This window comes from Lagenorhynchus albirostris, chromosome 5 (assembly GCF_949774975.1).
Source record: "Lagenorhynchus albirostris chromosome 5, mLagAlb1.1, whole genome shotgun sequence".
Taxonomy (NCBI): domain Eukaryota; kingdom Metazoa; phylum Chordata; class Mammalia; order Artiodactyla; family Delphinidae; genus Lagenorhynchus; species Lagenorhynchus albirostris.
Window position 1 is genome coordinate 51,918,095 of NC_083099.1, and position 19,195 is coordinate 51,937,289.

General features: G+C 39.9%; 1 protein-coding gene across 1 annotated transcript in view; it reads right to left on the reverse strand.

Annotated features, from left to right (window-relative positions):
• Positions 1-7,186: 7,186 nt before the first annotated feature.
• The window catches only part of NCEH1 (neutral cholesterol ester hydrolase 1), a 63,823-nt gene continuing 51,814 nt past the window's right edge, over positions 7,187-19,195 (reverse strand). Inside the window, exons 4-5 of the mRNA XM_060150007.1 lie at positions 11,597-11,768; positions 7,187-10,138 (exon numbers count right to left, since the gene is read on the reverse strand). Coding sequence (XP_060005990.1) covers positions 9,521-10,138; positions 11,597-11,768 — 790 coding nt within the window. The 3' untranslated portion in view covers positions 7,187-9,520. The remainder of the gene's footprint in view (positions 10,139-11,596; positions 11,769-19,195) is intronic.

Below are 19,195 nucleotides of genomic sequence, written 5' to 3' on the forward strand. Positions count from 1 at the left end.
CCTTCTGTGCCTGAACAGTCCTCATTGGCCATAGAAGAGAAGCACAATTCTCTTTCTTGACTGACCAGTAAACTGACAGTTTAAGTGAAGTCTTCATCCCTATGAATGTTGGAATTACAGTTTATGAGGTCCTTTTGTTGCCTACTACAAGCCAAAGCTATTTCTCTGAAGTAGGCAGGAAAAATCATTTGATCCTAAAACTCATACTTAAAAGGAAAGGCTAGTAGTCTATTTTTTGTTAGTTACTGTGCTTACAAATTTTGAGCCAGGGTAACCACTAGGGCTAGGTGTCATAATACAGCTACACCTATTACTTCTGCTAAGTGCCATCCTAAATTAAATATCACTTCTACTATTTTTTTAAGTATAATTACTTCAGAGAGCATGAAGAGCTAAAATCTGCCTGTGTGAAATTGACATGGAAAACATCTACCTCTCCTTTTTATCTCTGCTACTAAACCCTGGGCTACAAAAGCACTAGATGTGGGGTTCAGCCTACAGAACCTGTGTGTTGGGTGTCTTCTATTTGCAGATCCATTCTCTACCCTTCTCTATCCTGCTGGGGGCCCACAGAATCTGACTGATATGGACTGCGTGAATGGGCTCCCTCACTTCCAGTTTAGAACAGGGAAGGCACGGGCAGGAGAACGGAGGGCCGAAGAAGAAAGACGTTTTGGGAATTTACTCCCCTGGTTCCTTCTCTGATGGTCCACCGAAAGACACAGGGGAGGGCTTCCCTGGTGGCGCAGTGGTTGAGAGTCCGCCTGCCGATGTAGGAGGCGCAGGTTCGTGCTCCGGTACGGGAAGATCCCACATGCCGCAGAGCGGCTGGGCCTGTGACCCATGGCCGCTGAGCCTGCGCGTCCGGAGCCTGTGCTCCGCAACGGGAGAGGCCACAACAGTGAGAGGCCCACGTACCACACACACACACAAAAAAGACACAATGGATGCCAGGCTTTCTTCACACAGCCACCCTCTCTTAGAATGGGGGATTACTTCCTTCCTTTGTGTTTCTAGGGCTAGATAACAGCTCCCTGTTGCTACCAGCCCCAGAGTACTGCCCTGTCTCTTGTTGGTTTCCTTAAACCCTACCCACATCTTTGCATAGAGTCACTTTGTTAAATGCTTCTCAAATGAACCAATTTAAGTGTGCTATCTCTCACGTGCCAGGACTCTGACTGATACACCTCGTGTGCAGAGAGAATATAATGCATCTGTGAGTTTTGGCCTTTCTATCTTAGGTCCTTAAAAATTAGCCAGTAGCTGAATGGAAACCATCTTCTATCCATTCCTCTGTTATTCACTGACAACTAAGGGACATTTTTATAGCTCTAAGTTATTCCGTAAATTTTTACATGCACTCTTGCCACCAGTCCTATACTCATAGGATTGTGAGGTAGGTGATCATCAGTAGTGGTATCATATAACACAGAGGCCCTCACAATGTGTGCAGCCTCAGCAGCAACAGTGTCACCTGGGACCCTGTAAAAATATACATTATTGGGCTTAGTCCCAGACCTGCTGAATCAGAAATTTGGGAGCCAGCAATCTGGGCAAGAGTCCGTGTTTTAACAAGCCTTCCAAAGGATTCTAATACATGCTAAAGTTTGAAAACCACTGATGTAACATATGGTTACCCATGCATTTTAATGTTAGGGACGCTATCCTCCACTCCCCCACCCTCCACTCCACTGGAAAGGACTTTTTTTTTTCTCAGTTTACTGGTCTCAGACCAGAGTGCGATGATGCATCAGAATGGCCCGTGAAGCTTGTTCAAAATCCCGATGCCCAGGTCCCACATCGGATTCACTGAATCAGAATCTCAAGTTTGGGAACCACTGATCATGCCATCAGTTCAAAACGGTGAGAAACCACAGCTGGAACCGACAGCAACAAACCTGAAGGAAGAATGTTCATCATGAAGTTGAGAGCTCTGAAGAAACCAGAGTTACCTTTGGACCTGACTTTATTTAGATTGCTACCTACTGGGAACAGGGAGAGAGGGCTTTTCTGTTGTATGTAGCTGGGTCATGTTTGTGGCAACTTTAGATGCAGACAAGAGTAAAATGTCTGTGTTTTGAGGTGCCTCCCCACTCTCTCCGAGGCTCTACTTCCATCCATAGCTCATGCTAAGTGGGCATGTCATATAGTTACCCCAGGCCAGATGATTGCATCCAACCCAAAGCATTGGCTGGCTAGCCACCAATCAGATTCCTTCTCTCAGAAATGTGCACTTGCTATTTTTAGTAGGTCTTGCTACTCAGAGTGTGGTCTGCCTACCAGCAGCATCAGGGGATCACCTAGGGTTCTCAGGACCCACAAAGATCTACTGAATTAGGATCTGTGTTGTAACAAGATCCTCAGGTGATTCCAATGCAGATTAACATTTGACAAGTGCTGGCTTAAGAGGCATAAACATTTTAGAAAGTCAGTAGTGGGTGCTTCTGGACCATCCAGAATTGATGGTCACTTTTGATCATACAAAGTTATGATGGATTCATAAAGCAAGCCAAGAAAGCCTATCTGCTGAGAGAAGTTAGTTATTTAGAAAGATAAGAAGAAAGAAGAAGAAATTAGATCCACTGAGAGACAGAGGAAGAAGACTGGCTCCTTGAATTTTCTATACCAAGCTCCATGAGAGCAGGCTTTCTTTCATTTTTTTATCTTGGATGTACAGAATATTTCTGATTATCCTTATAATAAACCTCCCTTTTTTACTTAAGCTAGCTTGAATGAGTATCTGTTTCTTGCAAGAGATGACTTGCAAAGAGATGAACTAAATCACCACTAAAAGGAAATATAAATAGATATTTGGCATTATTTTGCATACCCTAGATTGTATAGATATTATTTATGAGCAGATTGCCTTTTCTTTTATGCTTTTTAAATATCAAATAATGCATAGTCATTATAAAAAATTCAAAAATTTCAGAGGGAAGCAAGGTAGAAAAAAAGATCTTTCCCTAGGACCCTTATCTTCACTCCCCAGAGGTAACCAGTTAAGTGTCTTGTATAACCTTTAATCATTTTCCTATGTACCTTACCTATAATGCCCCCTGATATTTTCCCTTTTGGCATCAATAAAAGAACAGAAAGCTGATCATCTTATTATTACTATACCTAGAGGGATACATTTAATAATATCTAACATTTAACTTGTAAAAAATGAATGAACAGAAACCTCAATCAAATAGAGTTGGGAGACCAGAAGGGGGCGCTCTTGTGCCCTGTGGCGATAGTAGAGCCCAAAAAGAAGACAGCCTCCTTTTCTTCCCCACAAGGACTCAACCAGTGGAAAAGCCACTGGACTCGTTGTTTACTAAATAGTCCTCCCAAGTTTCCTTTTCCTCTCTGTAAAAGTATTCTCCTTTCCCTGCCATACTGGGACTTGCATGTGGATCACCATAGCCGCAGACCCTGAATTGCAATTCTCTGCTGATCCCGAATAAACCCATCATTGCTGGAGAAATATCTGGCAGCCTATTTGTTCCAGGTTAACAAACTCATGACTTAAAAAAAAAAATCTCCTTCTTTAGCTTTATTTTTTAAATAGTCCTTTGAGGCAGGCAGTAAGGTAAGCACTATTAACTTTCATTGAGTGAACATATGGATACACTGAGGTTTAAAATCATGTCCTCAGTTTTCATTGAAATGGACTAAATAAATAGCTATGTAAGAGTTCCTATTGTATTTGCTTTAAAATAATTGAGGAGATTTTCCATTAAGTCACATGGAGGGATTTTCGTTTAGAATTCAGTCTTAGGGAAAGACCATCAACCCTAAGAAACTGGAATGCCTCAGAAACACTGACAGAAATGCCAAATCACTAATCATGTTTTTTACTTTTTTCCTCAACTGCCAGGGGACTCAGCCAAACCAGAAGTTAACCACAACTGATTTTTCTATTTGGCATATTTTTGTTCTTTTCCTTGGCTATAAGCTCCTATTTCTATATCTCTATTTCATTGTATTTTTACATTATAAGCTGCTTCAAGTATTTTCATGGAGTGAGAAAGTTTAGATACCAAATGTAAAATAGATAGCTAGTGGGAAGCAGCCACATAGCACAGGGAGATCAGCTCGGTGCTGTGTGACCACCTAGAGGGGTGGAATAGGGAGGGTGGGAGGAAGATGCAAGAGGGAGGGGATATGGGATATATGTATACGTATAGCTGATTCACTTTGTTATACAGCAGAAACTAACACAACATTGTAAAGCAATTATACTCCAATAAAGAGGTTAAAAAAAAGTTTAGATAAATATAAATTTAAAATGGGGAAACCAAGGTACCAATAAAGACTTACCTAAATTCACTGAGAAATTTCTGGCAGAGCTGGAACTGGAATTGTGGTTTCCTAAATTCTAGTTCATTCCATTTCCTCTGTTCCACGTGAGCTGAGTGGCAAGGTTTTTTCCCTTAACCATGGAACATATTATATCTGTTTTTAAAAGTATGGCAATACTAGATTGGGATTGACATATATACACTAATATGTATAAAATGGATAACTAATAAGAACCTGCTCTATAAAGAAATAAATAAATTTTAAATATTAAAAAAAAAGTATGGCAATACTGAAAATGTCACTGCTGAATGTTTGAATTGAAAATGTGCTTTAGCTTTTGAAGGCCATCTAGCTCTACCTTACTTATTGTTTTCAAAGGTAGTTTCTTCCCAACTAAGGATTCATCTGGTGCTGGGTGCTGGGTTTGGCCAGTGCGCACAACAAAAGATGAAGGTCCTATATTTCCCACTGTACTAAATGGTCCTTCAAAAATGTAGAACACCATTTTTCTGTCAGCCTTTTTCCAAATGGATGGCAAATACCTACCTTGAATAAAAACATGTAAAAAAAAAGACAAAGCACTTTGGTGGGCAGAGAGGTGAGTCATGCTTTAACAAAGAATCAATGTGAGTGCTTTTTAGTTTTGTTTTTCTTTGTTTTGAAAATGCAGTCTTTTTTTCTCTAGGTACTTATGAGGATTTTAAAGTCTATTTTTAAAAAAATACTCAGTTTAATTTATTCTGTGATTAAATATAGCATGTCTTTTTATTTACCTTTTATAAGCTGTTGGGAAATCTTTTTAAATTCCAGGTGAAACATAAGCAGCAGCTTGGAGGATGTCTAACGCCTTCTACTTTCAAGAGTGCCCTCTGCTGGCAGTTGCCTTGAATTTTAAAAATACTCTGTGGGCTCCGGGATTTCATTTGTTGACCAAATAAGTCTTTAATGCATGAGTAGAAAGAAAACATCTGCTGGGGGAAAACAATTAAAACAAACAGAGATTTGTGTCTTAAGAATATAAATAAGCAAATATATACAATAGCACCAGGCATAGTTTTACATGCCATTGAAAAGGACACTATGCTTTAATTGCAACAACATAAGAACATTTGTTCAGCAAAGACTTATTGAGTGATTATTCTGTGAGAAGCACTGTGTTAGGCACTGGGGTCACAAAAGTGATGCTGACATGACCCCACATCAAGGATCCCACCGTCTTGTGAGGGAGTCAGACCCACTAATAGCCAATTACGTGCCATGTGTTGAGTGCAATATGGGACCAGAGGAGGGACACCTAAATATCCTGAGGCGGGAGGAGTTAGGAAGGGCTTCCTGGAGCAGGCTGGCAAAGGAAGACAAGGAAGGGCAAAGAAAGGCCATCGGGGTAGAGGGAAGAGTATTAGGTAAGAGAAATATGGCATGTGTCTCACATGATGATAAGGTCAGCATTGGCTGGCTATATAGCCTAGCACAGAATACAGGGCTTGCCATAGATGATGTACAACAGCACTTCTTGACTGTTTTGGTCTCAGGACCTTACATTCTGAAAAATTATTGAGGATCCCAAATAACTTCTGTTCATATGAACTTTATTGATGTTTACTGTATTAGGAATTAAAACTGAGAAATTGTAAACACAGTTATTCATGTACTTAATTACATGTTACCTTAAGCTATATTCTATGGTGGAAAAAAATCACTAAAGTTTCCAAACACAAACGAGTGAGAAGTGCGGCATTGTTTTACGTGTTTGCAACTCCTTAATGTCTGGCTTAACAGGAGCCATCTGGATTCTCATATCTGCCTCTACAGCCCACCTACTACAACACCACATGTCAAGTAGCAGCTGGAAAACTCCACTCTACACTTACGACAGAAAAACAGTAACAAATAGCTAGTCTGGGTAGGCAGCCTATGTGAGAAGATGGAGCTCTCAATCTGAAATACCAGTGGTGAGAAAATCTGGTAGGGACATTTCTAACAAGACACAAAATGTCACCAGCCTCTCTCTCTAATGACACAAAATGCTGAGTGACAGGGCTGAACAATACATGTATGCCTACTGGAAATCATATTTACATTTCAATCTCAAATTTGGCGAATATGATGCTAATATCAGCATCTTCTAGATGTTTAAATAGGGGATCCACTGGAAAATATGAGATGTTAGTTTTTTTTAAAAAAATGGGGGATTAAAAAAGAATGAAAATCACAAGAAAAAACAATATTAAAACACATAGAGTACATTTTAAATGCCCTAAAGGAGAATTGTTGGAACCATTAGTGGATCCCTTCAGCAAAATACAGCCACGCACCAGAGGTTTTGCTGGAGAAGATGAAAATAACTCTAATTGAATAGGAAAATCTAATTTACCCACACATATGTGACCATTTAGAACCAACACAAACAATTTACTTTGAAAAAAAAAGTTTTGCAAATTCCTATGATATTGAAGTGAACTAAGTATAATGAACTCAAGCGTGAAATTATTAGCTTTGCTTGTAATGACAGAGTCAATGTGAAAACTTGCCTTCAGTGGTATCAGTACTTCTTTGCCTGAACTAGTTCAAATCCAAATTCATTTGCACTGTGATCAACCCTTCCTAATATGTGTATGGGAAGTCCCCAAATTGTCTCATGGCCTGCCTAACTGCCTAACTTTTATGAATATTCTAGCCAGTCCAAGGCAGGTTTCCAGTACGAGCAGCACATACTGTATCCAGACATGAAATGGATGTCATCAGAGAGGCCACTGAGTCACCTCTCAGTAATTGAAAGGCAGCTGGAGGACTCCAGGGGGCAGAAGATTTGGGCTGAACTGTGGCTAGGGATCTAGGATACCAAGAGAAAGAGAGGGGGGAACCAGAAAATGAGATGAGGGGAAGTGAAAGAGGCACATTTCCAGATGGAGACATTTTATTTACAAACATGAATCAAAACAGATTTATACTTTCCTACCTCCACAGTGGATTTTCATCTTACAAAATAGACTGGCTACCAAAATCCTTCATAAAATCTGCCTTGCCCTTTGCAGTGAGAAATAAGCAAAAAGTCAAAGGTTAAAAGGTCATGCATAAAATATTATATCCACCAAGATATGCAACAGTCTTAACCTCCTCACAAATCAACGATAAAACAGTAACTAATTTACACTTCACTATATTTTGTAGCACTTCAAGATTTTTTCTTCATATATTTATGGTCGCATTTCACAAACAACAACGATATTATAAAAAGACTATCCATTTTTTCTTAAAATAGGTAAACAAACCAAAGCCATAACACTTAAAAAAAATCAATCTGCAGAGCATAAAGATTTTTTATAAGAACAAAAATTAAAACAAAATAAACTGATTCCAGGCCAAAATATCTTCAATATAAACTCTGTATGCTTCCCAAAGGAATTCTTAGCACTCAGATTTTTGGTTGGTTTAGCCTCTCTTGTATCTAGTGGTTTTTGTGTATCATGATTCCCAATTATTACACCAAGGAAAATTTCAAGGAAGACCTTCAAGAAAGGTCTGAGGTGGGATATAGTGCAAGTCACTTTCACATATATATTCATTTGTTATTTCATCCTCATAAGTAGGAAATATCCATCTTTCAAATGAGTGAAAAGGCTCTACTTTCTTTCCACTGATAAATTTACTGTATCATGACTTGGCTGTGTAGTTGCTCTCTGCAGTCCCTGAAAGTAGCACAGATTGCAGCAGTACGAAGAGTGGCAGGAAGGAGGGCGAAGGTACACAAGTCAAATCAGAATTGGAGTTTCCTTGTATGCCAAAGATGTCCCACAGGCAGTGAAGGCTTCATATGAAATTAAGCCTGGTCTATTGTAACTTTAGACCTACTTGGAAGGCGATAATGAAGGGTGTCACCCAGAAGAGTAGGAAGTATTTCCTCCGACCACAGAGAGCAGAAATGACCAATGTGTGTCTTGTCTAAGCTATTGAACTATAAACTTAGATGACTTTACTAGGTGTAGTCATAGTTTCTAGTTATTGTGATTTGTATATGCATATAAACATCAAAATATTTAGGCCTTATATATAGTAATATTAATAGGTATTTTACCTCTTTCCATAAAATTACATGTGGATAAAATTCTAAAGTTGTTTTTTTAAACCCTAAGGTAGTTTTTTAAAAAAATCATTATTTTTAATATTCATTACTGACTTTATTCTGAAAAATCTTGTCTAGCTATATATATTAACATTAAATAACTTAAAAAAATAAACAATACAGTACATTATATATACCAAAATAGCCCCATTTTAAAGCCATGTAAGTGAAAAAGTTGAGTTTTCAAGAATAAACTAGACCCTCTAAAGGTATTTTTCATAATTTTAATATTAAATGTATCTTCTTTTCTGACTATGCCAAATATATACACACCACTCTTGGTAATTTATGTGAGAAGTATTCATTATGAAAACAATAGGTTGGTTCATTTGTCTGTTTTTACTTGTTCTGTAAAGGAAAATTTATTCTCAATCTAAATTACTCCACTCCCAAAAGATCTCCACCAGGGAGATAGCATAACCAAAAAACTTAATGATGTACAGGTATCCAGTGCATGCAACCTCATATTTTCTAATAATAGTGGTAGAAAGTAACTTTCAAGTATTATCATAATCCAACTGGACTTAGAGACAGCTATCACATAAAATTAACACTCTAAAGGAGGAAAGTCATTTGAGAAACTTGTCCTTGCTAGAACAGCTCTGCCAAAATTCCCACAGGAAACAAAGCCATCCATCCATAAAGAACAGAGGGCACTTGGTAGCCAGCACTGACCTTGAAGTGAACACATTTAACACTGTTCTTAATTCAAAGTAAACTCTAGCAAGTTGAAGAGCCCACATTTTCTTTTTACTCATCAAAGGTCATCCGTAGCTGGTAGAATTTCTTCACAAAGAACTTCTTGACGGAGGCAAGACCCAAAGCTATTTCCAGCTCCTAGCCCTGCTTTCTGCAGCTGTGGGTGTTAGTAGAAATTTGGTTAAAACAAGAACAGAGAGACTGGCTCACTTAGAGAACCAGATTCAGATGTTTTTGCACTTATGTTACTCAAAAACATTTTTTAAAATTAAATTAACATAAAGTCTGCAGGGAATAGAGATTCCATAACTCAAGTAACGAGGGGAAATTAGTCACCTAAAGAGTGAATGTCTTTCCAGAGCAGGTGCAGGAGATCAAGAGGGGCTCAAGCCTTTTAGAAATTTCACTCCTTTACAGGTTTTGATCCAGCCACTTGATGTAACTATTCCTAGTCCGAATTCCCACTGAGAAGTTGGTAGGCCAGCTGGTGAAAATCATGCATCCGTGGAAGCCATCCTCAAAGTGATCAAGGGTCACCTCCACACCTGCACTCTCCAAACGCTTTGCATACATGATTCCATCGTCTCTTAGGACGTCGTGCTCACAGGTTAGAATATAGGTCTTTGGGAGGTGCTGCAGGACTTTCTGGTCTGCGATGAGTGGGGCTGAGCGGGCATCCAGCAGCTGAGGGATCTCCTGGACGATCCTGGTGTTGCCGGTGGTCTGCATGACAGGCTTGTAGTTCTTTGTGATGGATGAGGGCAAGAGGGATGTCCAGTTTAGATGGGCCCTGAGGGCAGCAGCCTCTTCCACATCAAGTGAAGTGTGATTGTTAACTATCATTGCCTGGACAAAGTCATAGTTGCCGTGGAAGTAGTCCACCCAGTACTTCACCATGACATAACGGGGCAGGATGGGGGTGTTCACATTTTGCTGATAAGAGGGTGTGTTAAAATCTAAAGCTTGAAGAACTGGATAAATTAAAGCTTGCACTTTGAGCTTGTTTTTTAGGTTGGCATCTTGATTAAACTGGAGAAGAAAAAGCGAACACATTATTTCATTTTGAATGGCTTCTTTTACAGAAACCATACCTTTTAAAGTAGCCCAGTGCTTTACCTTGACTCAATCAAAGGGGTATAAGTGTTACATTTCTACCAGGCATGGTATTAAGGAATGTAGTTTAAAAAATAAATACTTCCCCATCGCCACCACTACCAGCACCCTTCAAGCTGCTGGATATTTACTGAGAAAGGTGTGATGTTTGAAACTCATAGTTCTGAGTGAACACTTCAAAGGTATATGATCTCTTAGGTCCTTAAACCCCCATCTAAAAGGCAGCTAACTAGGTCACTGTGTTTCACGAGCAGCTAAACAATCTTCAAGGTAACGTTAGCCATACAATTTTGTTTCACACCGCACTTTAGAACCCATACCGAGGGAAGATGCAACTGCTCTGTAAAAGCAGGAGGAAATGATCAGTTAATAGTATTATTAATGTGTGCCAAGAACTGTATATACCTCATATCACTAAATTCTGGCAACAGCCCTGCAATCAAATGGCATAAGCCTCATTTTCCTGAGGCTCAGAGAGGTGAGAGGACTTGCCAAAGCCCCACAGCTCTCACAGCGGGGCCTGGATTCCATCCTGGTTGTGGCCAGTTTTAAAGCCCATGAGGCTCTCCCCACTGTACCAGGACTTTCTTCTTACCGCTTTGGACGTGTGGATAGCAAACCCACCAATGCCAAGCGGAGGACAAAGTTCTTTATTTATAGCAAAAGAGAAGAAATCAGGACATGACACAAATGAAAAGGCAGATGCTATCTGAGAATGCCAAAAGAAATTTGGAGGTAAGAAGACAGAGATGCTATTCTTAAATTATTTAATCCAGAAAAGGAAGAAAATGTACTTATCTTTGAGTCTACACAGCTGCCCAAAATTGGAGATGCTACTAGAGCTAGACAGTTTTCAAAGAATTTAACCAGCTAAAGCTCAGACTAACTTGTATTGTAACATTTAAAGTGGATGAACCATTTAACTCTTTCTTTTATATTAAAAAAAAAAACCTTTGGGAAACACTTTTAAATTTTTTAATTTGGCTCAAAGTTTAAGGAAACAACCTTAGCAATTGGAATTTAAGCAAAATTATCTTGTTTTGTAAGTCCAACATGGAAAAGGAGCAGAAGATACTTAATTTCCATACATATCCCTGAGGAGTAAGGGAGCCCTCTAAAATGTTAGCCCTCCTCTCACATTACTCACCTTAATTGTAATCAGGGCCCTTCCAAGGACTCAGAGATTACAATTCTTTCAATGACCCCTCTTCCTACTTCAAAAGATCTCTGAGAGCTTGCCAAGCGCAGTCATCTGAATTACTTGGCCCCCAAGTGACCAGCCCACCCAGCTAGGCCTTTGCCATGACTAGTGGACGATCTGTTGAACATTATCACATGCTCTCCTGCCACCAGCACCTCAGGGCTCTCTGTTACCTGTTGGCCCAGGGCAGCCGCCAAATTCCCACCAGCACTGTCACCAGAAACGCCGATTCTGCCTGGGTCAACTGAATACTTGTGTAAGACTTCTGGCTGCAGGAAGTACTTTGTGGCACGTATAACATCATGAATTTGCTCAGGAAAATAAACCTTTGGAACTAGCCTGTATCTGTGAAGACAAAAGTTGTATTCATTTAAGGACTTCACCAAGTCTTCAGAGGCCATTTAAAGTTTAAGGGGAAACTGGTTCTTTTGAAGCCAGAAACAAACAGGTAAGGAATTATAATAAATATAAAAATAAACCATCTTCTTGCAATTCAAATACTTTTAAAAAGTCATGATTTTGTCATAGTAATTTTTACTGTGGGCCACCAAACAAAATAAACAAAAACAAAAACCTACAACCACCACCAAGGCAAAAACAAAACTTTGAAGTAAAAGGCAGATGTTGATTATTAAAATATAGATAGACCCACAAAAGATTCTGGAATTTTATTTCTGGAAGTCAGTGTTCCGTTCACAACACCTCTGGGTTAGAAGGTGACTCGGCAGCACTAACCACTTCATTGGTCTCAAGTTTAATGAGTGCATGTGGTATTCTTCATGATTTACTTGATAAATATAGTAAAACTGTACTCCATTGAAGAGGTCATGCCAGCCCGACATTAAACCCAAGCAATGTATCTGCTCTCTGGAAGGCTGGAACTAAAACGTCAGCTGTCAACCAGCAAAAGGGAAACCAAGTTTCCGGATGGCCCATGGCAGGCCTGCTGGGACACTTCTGGGGCTTCTCCTACTGCCCCACTTTGCAAGATTAGAGTCCCTCTGGGATCCTGCTCTGTACACTTAGTAGGATTCAGATTCCCTTAAGAGCCCCAAGAGCCCCGGTTTTGTCAAACGCCCCACCTATATATAATATCACCTTACAAATCCATTGGTAGTCTCGGCTTGAGATGCCCTCTCATCCTCCACACTCCCTACTTCTCACTCATCCTTTAAGCTTTACTTGAGGGTTTGCCTTCTCCAGGAAGCTCTCCTTGACTACAACTCCACTTGCTTCTGGGGCTCAGCTGGCTACCATTCCTTGATACTTCTATGTGCTGGGGTATATTGTTCATATTGCCTCATAGTAACATGATTTCTTTCCGTATTTCCTCTTAAGAGTGTGTTCTCCGATATCAGGGACTATGGTTTCCAGTGTATATCTATCAATGTGCTGAGCACATAATCATGCATCTAGTAAAACTTTTCTGAGCATTAACATACCTTCATTTTGCAAGTGAAGAAACTGAGGCATAGAAAAACTACTTGATTTGTAAAATAAGCCAAACACAAATCAAAACAAGGCAGGATAGGAACTAATTAATTAAAACCTAATAATAGTCAGCTAGTACTCAAGTCTTTTGATTTCCAATTTGTAATGAGCATATTTATTCTCAGAAACTAGTTTTTTCTATACTACTCTATATAAGGTCATTCATTTCCCCCATCTAAATTCCAGATAGTTAATTAAATATCTTCACATTCTGGGAATTCCCTGGTGGTCCGGTGGTTAGGACGCTGTGCTTCCACTGCAGGCGGCACGGGTTTGATCTCTGGTTAGGGAACTAAGATCCCAAAAGCTGCACAGCGCAGCCGAAAAAAAAACTTGACATTCTGTGCAGATACAATCAAATCGACAAATATTTGTGAAATACTTTGATAAGTAGTGAATGTAGATCTGCTGTTTCAGGAATGACTACATTTTTAAAACACAAAATGCAATAAGACATTCCCTTAGTGGTTGCCCTATAACAGATAAAATAAGTTTTCTAATTTCTTTTTTTTTCCATCTGTGATGATCAAGTAATCATCTGAAATATTTTTTCTCCAGCTGACTTTCACAATGTCTTAGTGAAGCTGCTGCTACTCTATTTCATTCATTAATAATGGGTAAAAGGAGTAGGAGTACACCATTTTGTCCAATAGGTGGAGTCATCTCATATGATTCTATTTACCCTCGGTTCTGGGATGAGGTCTCAATTTGTTACTTTCAATATTACCAAGCTGAATTCTTAATTCTTTCAATGAAATAAGAACAAATGCACTTTATGACTCAAGGTGTGAAAATAAAGGCTATTTTGTCTCAGGAAGATTCCAGATAGCATGATAGACTATCTTCCTAGTGGCCCAAGAGGTCAGAACATATTTTGCTAGAACACTTATGTGAATCAAATTTTCAGATGTTGTTTTACAAAAGGTCTTAATGACTTTGAATCAAGAGGAACTCCGCAACGGGAGAGGCCACAACAGTGAGAGGCCCGTGTACAGCAAAAAAAAAAAAAAGAGGAACTGGTAATCTAAAAAATATGCTACTACTTCAAATCTTATGTGTTGATTAATAACTGGCTCAGATAACAGAGTAAACATTCTAGTCCTTCTGGTGCCCTTGAAGATCTATCTCCTAAGCCCTCCTCCCCTTATCTTTGTTCATTTTGGAAACATTCTCTAGTTTTATACGTTAAGAAGGGATACTATTTTCATGGACTGAAGGATGTAGTGAAACTAGATTTTTTTTTTTTTTTTTTTTTTTTAACGGTACGTGGGCCTCTCACTGTTGTGGCCTCTCCCGTTGCGGAGCACAGGCTCCGGACGCACAGGCTCAGCGGCCATGGCTCACGGGCCCAGCCGCTCCGCGGCATGTGGGATCTTCCCGGACCGGGGCACGAACCGTGTCCCCTGCATCGGCAGGCGGACTCTCAACCACTGCGCCACCAGGGAAGCCCTAGATATTTTTAAGGTGAGCCTTCAAAGGAGCTTGAAATTGACCTGAGAAGTATCACGAAGGTTCTGTAATATCATTATAGACACAGAAAACTGAGAGTCAGGAGGTGATTTATGAGTGGTGTAGTCAAAGAAAGCATGCATAAATACATTTATCTGATGCTTTTGTTCAAGGCTGTGTCCCTGCGAAGTACTGAAAGAGGATTCTGCCTTTTTTTTTAATTGTAGATCTTGAGTGAAAGCACCTGATGAATTTGTGGCACATACAGTCTCAATTTGCCCAGCTCAGTGCAGGATACATGACTCTGCAGTGTCAGCTTCTACCTACCTATTAGTGCGGGTGCCTCCCACTAGAAGAACAAAATTTGGTGTAAATTCAGGAATGAGGTTTACTCAATTTAATAAATATGTACACTCTATAAAAATTATCTTTTTCCTGTTAGGTGAGGTACCTCACCAGGTATTCACCAGGTACTCAAATCTCAGAACAAACCTGTGGGTTTAAGGATGAAAACATGAGGCTCAAGGGGGATGCATAACTAGTCTACAACAGCTAGTAAGTGGCAAAGCTGTGATCTGAATTCACAACTGACTTCAAAATCCACATGCCGCCTCCTTTTAAAATATTCTCATTCTTCCAAACCCACAGCCTTTAAATGTATGTGTGTGTGTTTTCATTACCTCACCAAAGCATTAAGTTCTCAAAACTGTAGATTTCTGACATCCCATAACTTCTCTCATGATTTCAATGTTTTTGCAATATTCTCAAAACAAACCACCTGGCAGAGTACCTGGCACATGGTACATCTTTAATAAGATATTTTTATTTGTCCCAAACAAAATTTTAGAGATTTATTTTATACTTTTTACATATAAAATATGTCATATTTTATTACATACTCATGGTGGGAAAAGTAATAAGCTATATGCCTTTAAAAAACATTTAAAAAAAGAAATTGTTCCTAACCCACCTACTCTTTGGGCACATCTCCAAGGACTGCCTGCCTGTATGCTCTGCATAGCTGAGAGTTTCTCAACTCTAAATGCACCATAGGATAATCTTGGGAACTTTATAATAAAACACTGAGGTTTGAGCTCCTCTACAAAACATTCCAATTTATTTGATCTGAGGTGGGGCCCAGCATAACTATATTTGAAGAAAAATTCCCCCAAGTAATTCTAATGTGCAGCCAGTGTTTAGAAATATTACTGAATCCAACAATACTGTCACTCTCCTCTGAACACAACTCCCTGTTCCTGTTCCCAATGCATTGGTCCTTCTCTCCATCCCCTATGGCCTTCCCCCAGCAATTCCTCATCAAATGTTGCCATTCTTTAAGTCTCATCTCAAATGCCACTTCCTCCATGAAATCTTCTAAGAGCCCAGCCAAAAGTAACTCTCCTTTCTTGAAGCCCTCAAAGTCTCTCTTACAATAGGTCATAACAGACATGTCAACTTCCTCTAGGAGCAGACGGAAAGTCACACAGCTATGTACTAGAGTTCGATGTATACCCACCTGAAATAAGCAGCACCATTTCTACAACCTATTACTTTATTATCTACTTTGTTAGTGACCAGGGAGATGGAGCAATGCTCAGAAAGACTGACAAATTCTTCCTTAAGTCAAAGGCAGATACACAGCCCAGAGTTGAAGGAAAATGTGAGCTGCTTCCAAGACTATGGATGTGGAAGCCCTGAATAATACTAGTGTTCTAAGAGTGCTGTAAAGTGCATTCTCCCTCAAAATAACCTAGCCTGGAAACACTGAGACAGTCTTCTGCAGCGGGCAAGGACACTGAGTTCTCTTCACGTAGTGCCAGTTAGGTGAAAGGTACATGTGATATTCCGGAATGAAATTATACTCCTATTTGATTCAGGAGTGAGATAAAAATCACATTCCATTTTGACCTTCTTTTGTTTTTCTTTTCCTTTTTCACTGTCTCCCAAGAAGAGCTCAGTAGATTCATCTTGAGAACATAAAAAGGTTAACATTCTCCTCAGTCTTAAAGAACCCATATCAGTAGGGGTTATCTGAAACAAATCAACAATTACAGTCATATTGTGTTATTTGAGAGGGACAACTCCAGGGGAAGAATCTATTTATTCCTCTAATAGGTAGAAGCTTCCTTTCCATTAAAAGAATATATAATAAAATTACATAAAAGTGGAAAGACTGTGAATGGATAATTGTTTCTCTTTCCATTTGTGCAATGAGGTTTGTGCATAAAGATTGAGGAAGAGTCTTCCTTTCTGTTTCTACTCTCAAAATTGGCTCTCGAAATAGCTTTGACTACCAGTCATTCAGCAAGGCAGAGCCCAGCTTAACAAAGGCTTGGCTGAATGGATAATAAGTACATTTAGAAGAACTGACAGATGTCAGGATGTGTCACCAAAATCCTAGGACTGATTGAACCTAGAATTGTGATCCGTGAAAATGATATGATGCTCTGACGCTGTTTACGAGTTAAGACTTCCTGAGACGTCTCTATGGACACGGCAGGGAGCTCCCCAGGCCTCCCCCCCCCCAATTCAGATATAAACCTCGCCTTTAAGCTCAAGGGGGACTAGAGAGCCAAACGTTCCCTCAGTGGCTACAGAATCCCAAGCAGGCTTGGGTCCATGTCTGTCGGACCTCCTTTCTCTGTGTGATTTCAGAAGCTGAACAGAGCTCTGGGCTCAGGTGTGGGCGGAACTAGGCTTCCCAACCTTGCTGCAGTGTGCAGCACAGGCTTTCTGTACAGCTCCAAGCCCCCCTCCCCCCAAATTCTAAAAGACCTAAACCACAAGAGAGAAACCAGTAGATTTTTTTTTAATGTTAGTAGAAAACAGAGCCAAGAAGACATTAGCTTAATATGTCTAAAAAGGAGATTCATTAGTTAACGATAGTGAAGGAACTGAAACAACCTACTTCTTAAAAGAAGCCTCAATATTATCTTTCTGTAGCATTAATAAATTATTTGTAACACTGGCCTTTGGGTTTGCTAATAAGGTAGGCTGGACTGAGTAAGAGGAAAGTTTTGGACAAATTTTCCCTTTCTTGGAGGGGAACCCTGAGGAATTCAGTCTGCCCATCTCCCAGGGCTGCCCAGGTTGGGGTGAGGCATGAGGATTTCTGCGTGCTGGTCTGGGAAGAAGAGAAGGAAAAGGAGCAGAGGGAGAGTCACAGCTAGGTCACCGTGGCTCGTGTCTTCCAGAGTATCTTGTTTGAACAACTATTTATCGAGATGTGTGTTGTATTGTGCCTCTAGAAGCTCTGTGATTTTGTCAGCTTGTACTCATCTAATTTTATGGATGAGCAGGACACAGTCATAAAAGTCCCGTTGCTTAAGCAGCAGACTAAGATACGTGGTCCAGCTTCTATTCTGTCTATGTGAGCAACGTTCTTCTTTACAGCTCTGTCAAGTTTTAAGTTCTCTGTGCATAGTGCCGCCTGATATTTGGTGGATGGGAATAGGTCTCCACTGACACAAAATAGAGTTTTAGTGTTGTACAGACTTAGTTAAAAGCAAAACACAACTTGAAACCGTTTTTGACAACCAAAAACAGCAATGTAAATGCCTTGTAGAATTTAATAATATCTGACATGCCTACTTTGTTATTATCTCACATTTTATCTTTTTGTAATTGAAGTATAATTGCCATACAATATTATATTAGTTTCAGGGGCACAACATAGTGCCATGATCTATGGCACTATGTTACATTATGACATGATTGCCACAATAAGTCGTTACCATTTGTCACCATACATAGTTAATACAATATTACTGACTATACTCCCCATGCTGTACATTAGCATTTTATCTTTAAAAAAAAGAAATTAGGGGGCTTCCCTGCTGGCGCAGTGGTTAAGAATTCGCCTGCCAATGCAGGGGACATGGGTTCAAGCCCTGCTTCAGGAAGATCCCACATGTCATGGAGCAACTAAGCCTGTGCGCCACAGCTACTGAGCCTGCGCTCTAGAGCCCGCGAGCCACAACTACTGAGCCCATGTGACACAACTACTGAAGCCTGCGCACCTAGAGCCCGTGCTCCAAAACAAGAGAAGCCACCGCAATAAGAAGCCCGAGCACCGCAACAAAGAGTAGTCCCCGCTCGCCTCAACTAGAGAAAGCCCACGCGCAGCAACGAAGACCCAACACAGCCAAAAATAAATAAATAAAATAAATAAATTAAAAAAAAAAGAAATTAGGGACTTCCCTGGTGGTCCGGTGGTAAAGAATCAGCCTTCCAATGCAGGGGACATGGGTTCGATCCCTGGTCGGGGAACTAAGATCCCACATGCTGCGGGGCAACTAAGCCTGCACGCCACAACTACTTTGCCCACACGCCTCAACTAGAGAGGCCACGGGCGGCAAACTACAGAGCCCACACGCCACAACTAGAGAAGAGAAAACCTGCGCGCCACAATGAAGAGCCCTCACGCCGCAACAAAAGATCCTGCATGCCTCAACGAAGACCTAGCATGCTGCAACTAAGACCCGGCACAGCCAAAAAAATAAAAATAAATTAATTAATTTTAAAAAAAAGAAGAAAGAAATTAAATCTTCATTTTTCCTGATGTCTTATGGTTCTAGTATTGTGTTTTATTATATAAACTACAGGTAAAAAGGTACCATATTATAGTTAAACTGCAATGAAGTTTATGAAAATAAGCTTATGAATATAAACTTCCTTCCCAGATTATGTAAATGAGGATACATCCATGTATCTTGGGTATGATAAGACGAACTCTTCCATTTATTTCATAAATACTTACTGTGCGATTATGTGTAAAAATAGCATAGTGTTGTAGAAGCTACTAAATAGAACTCATGGCCTATTTTCATACC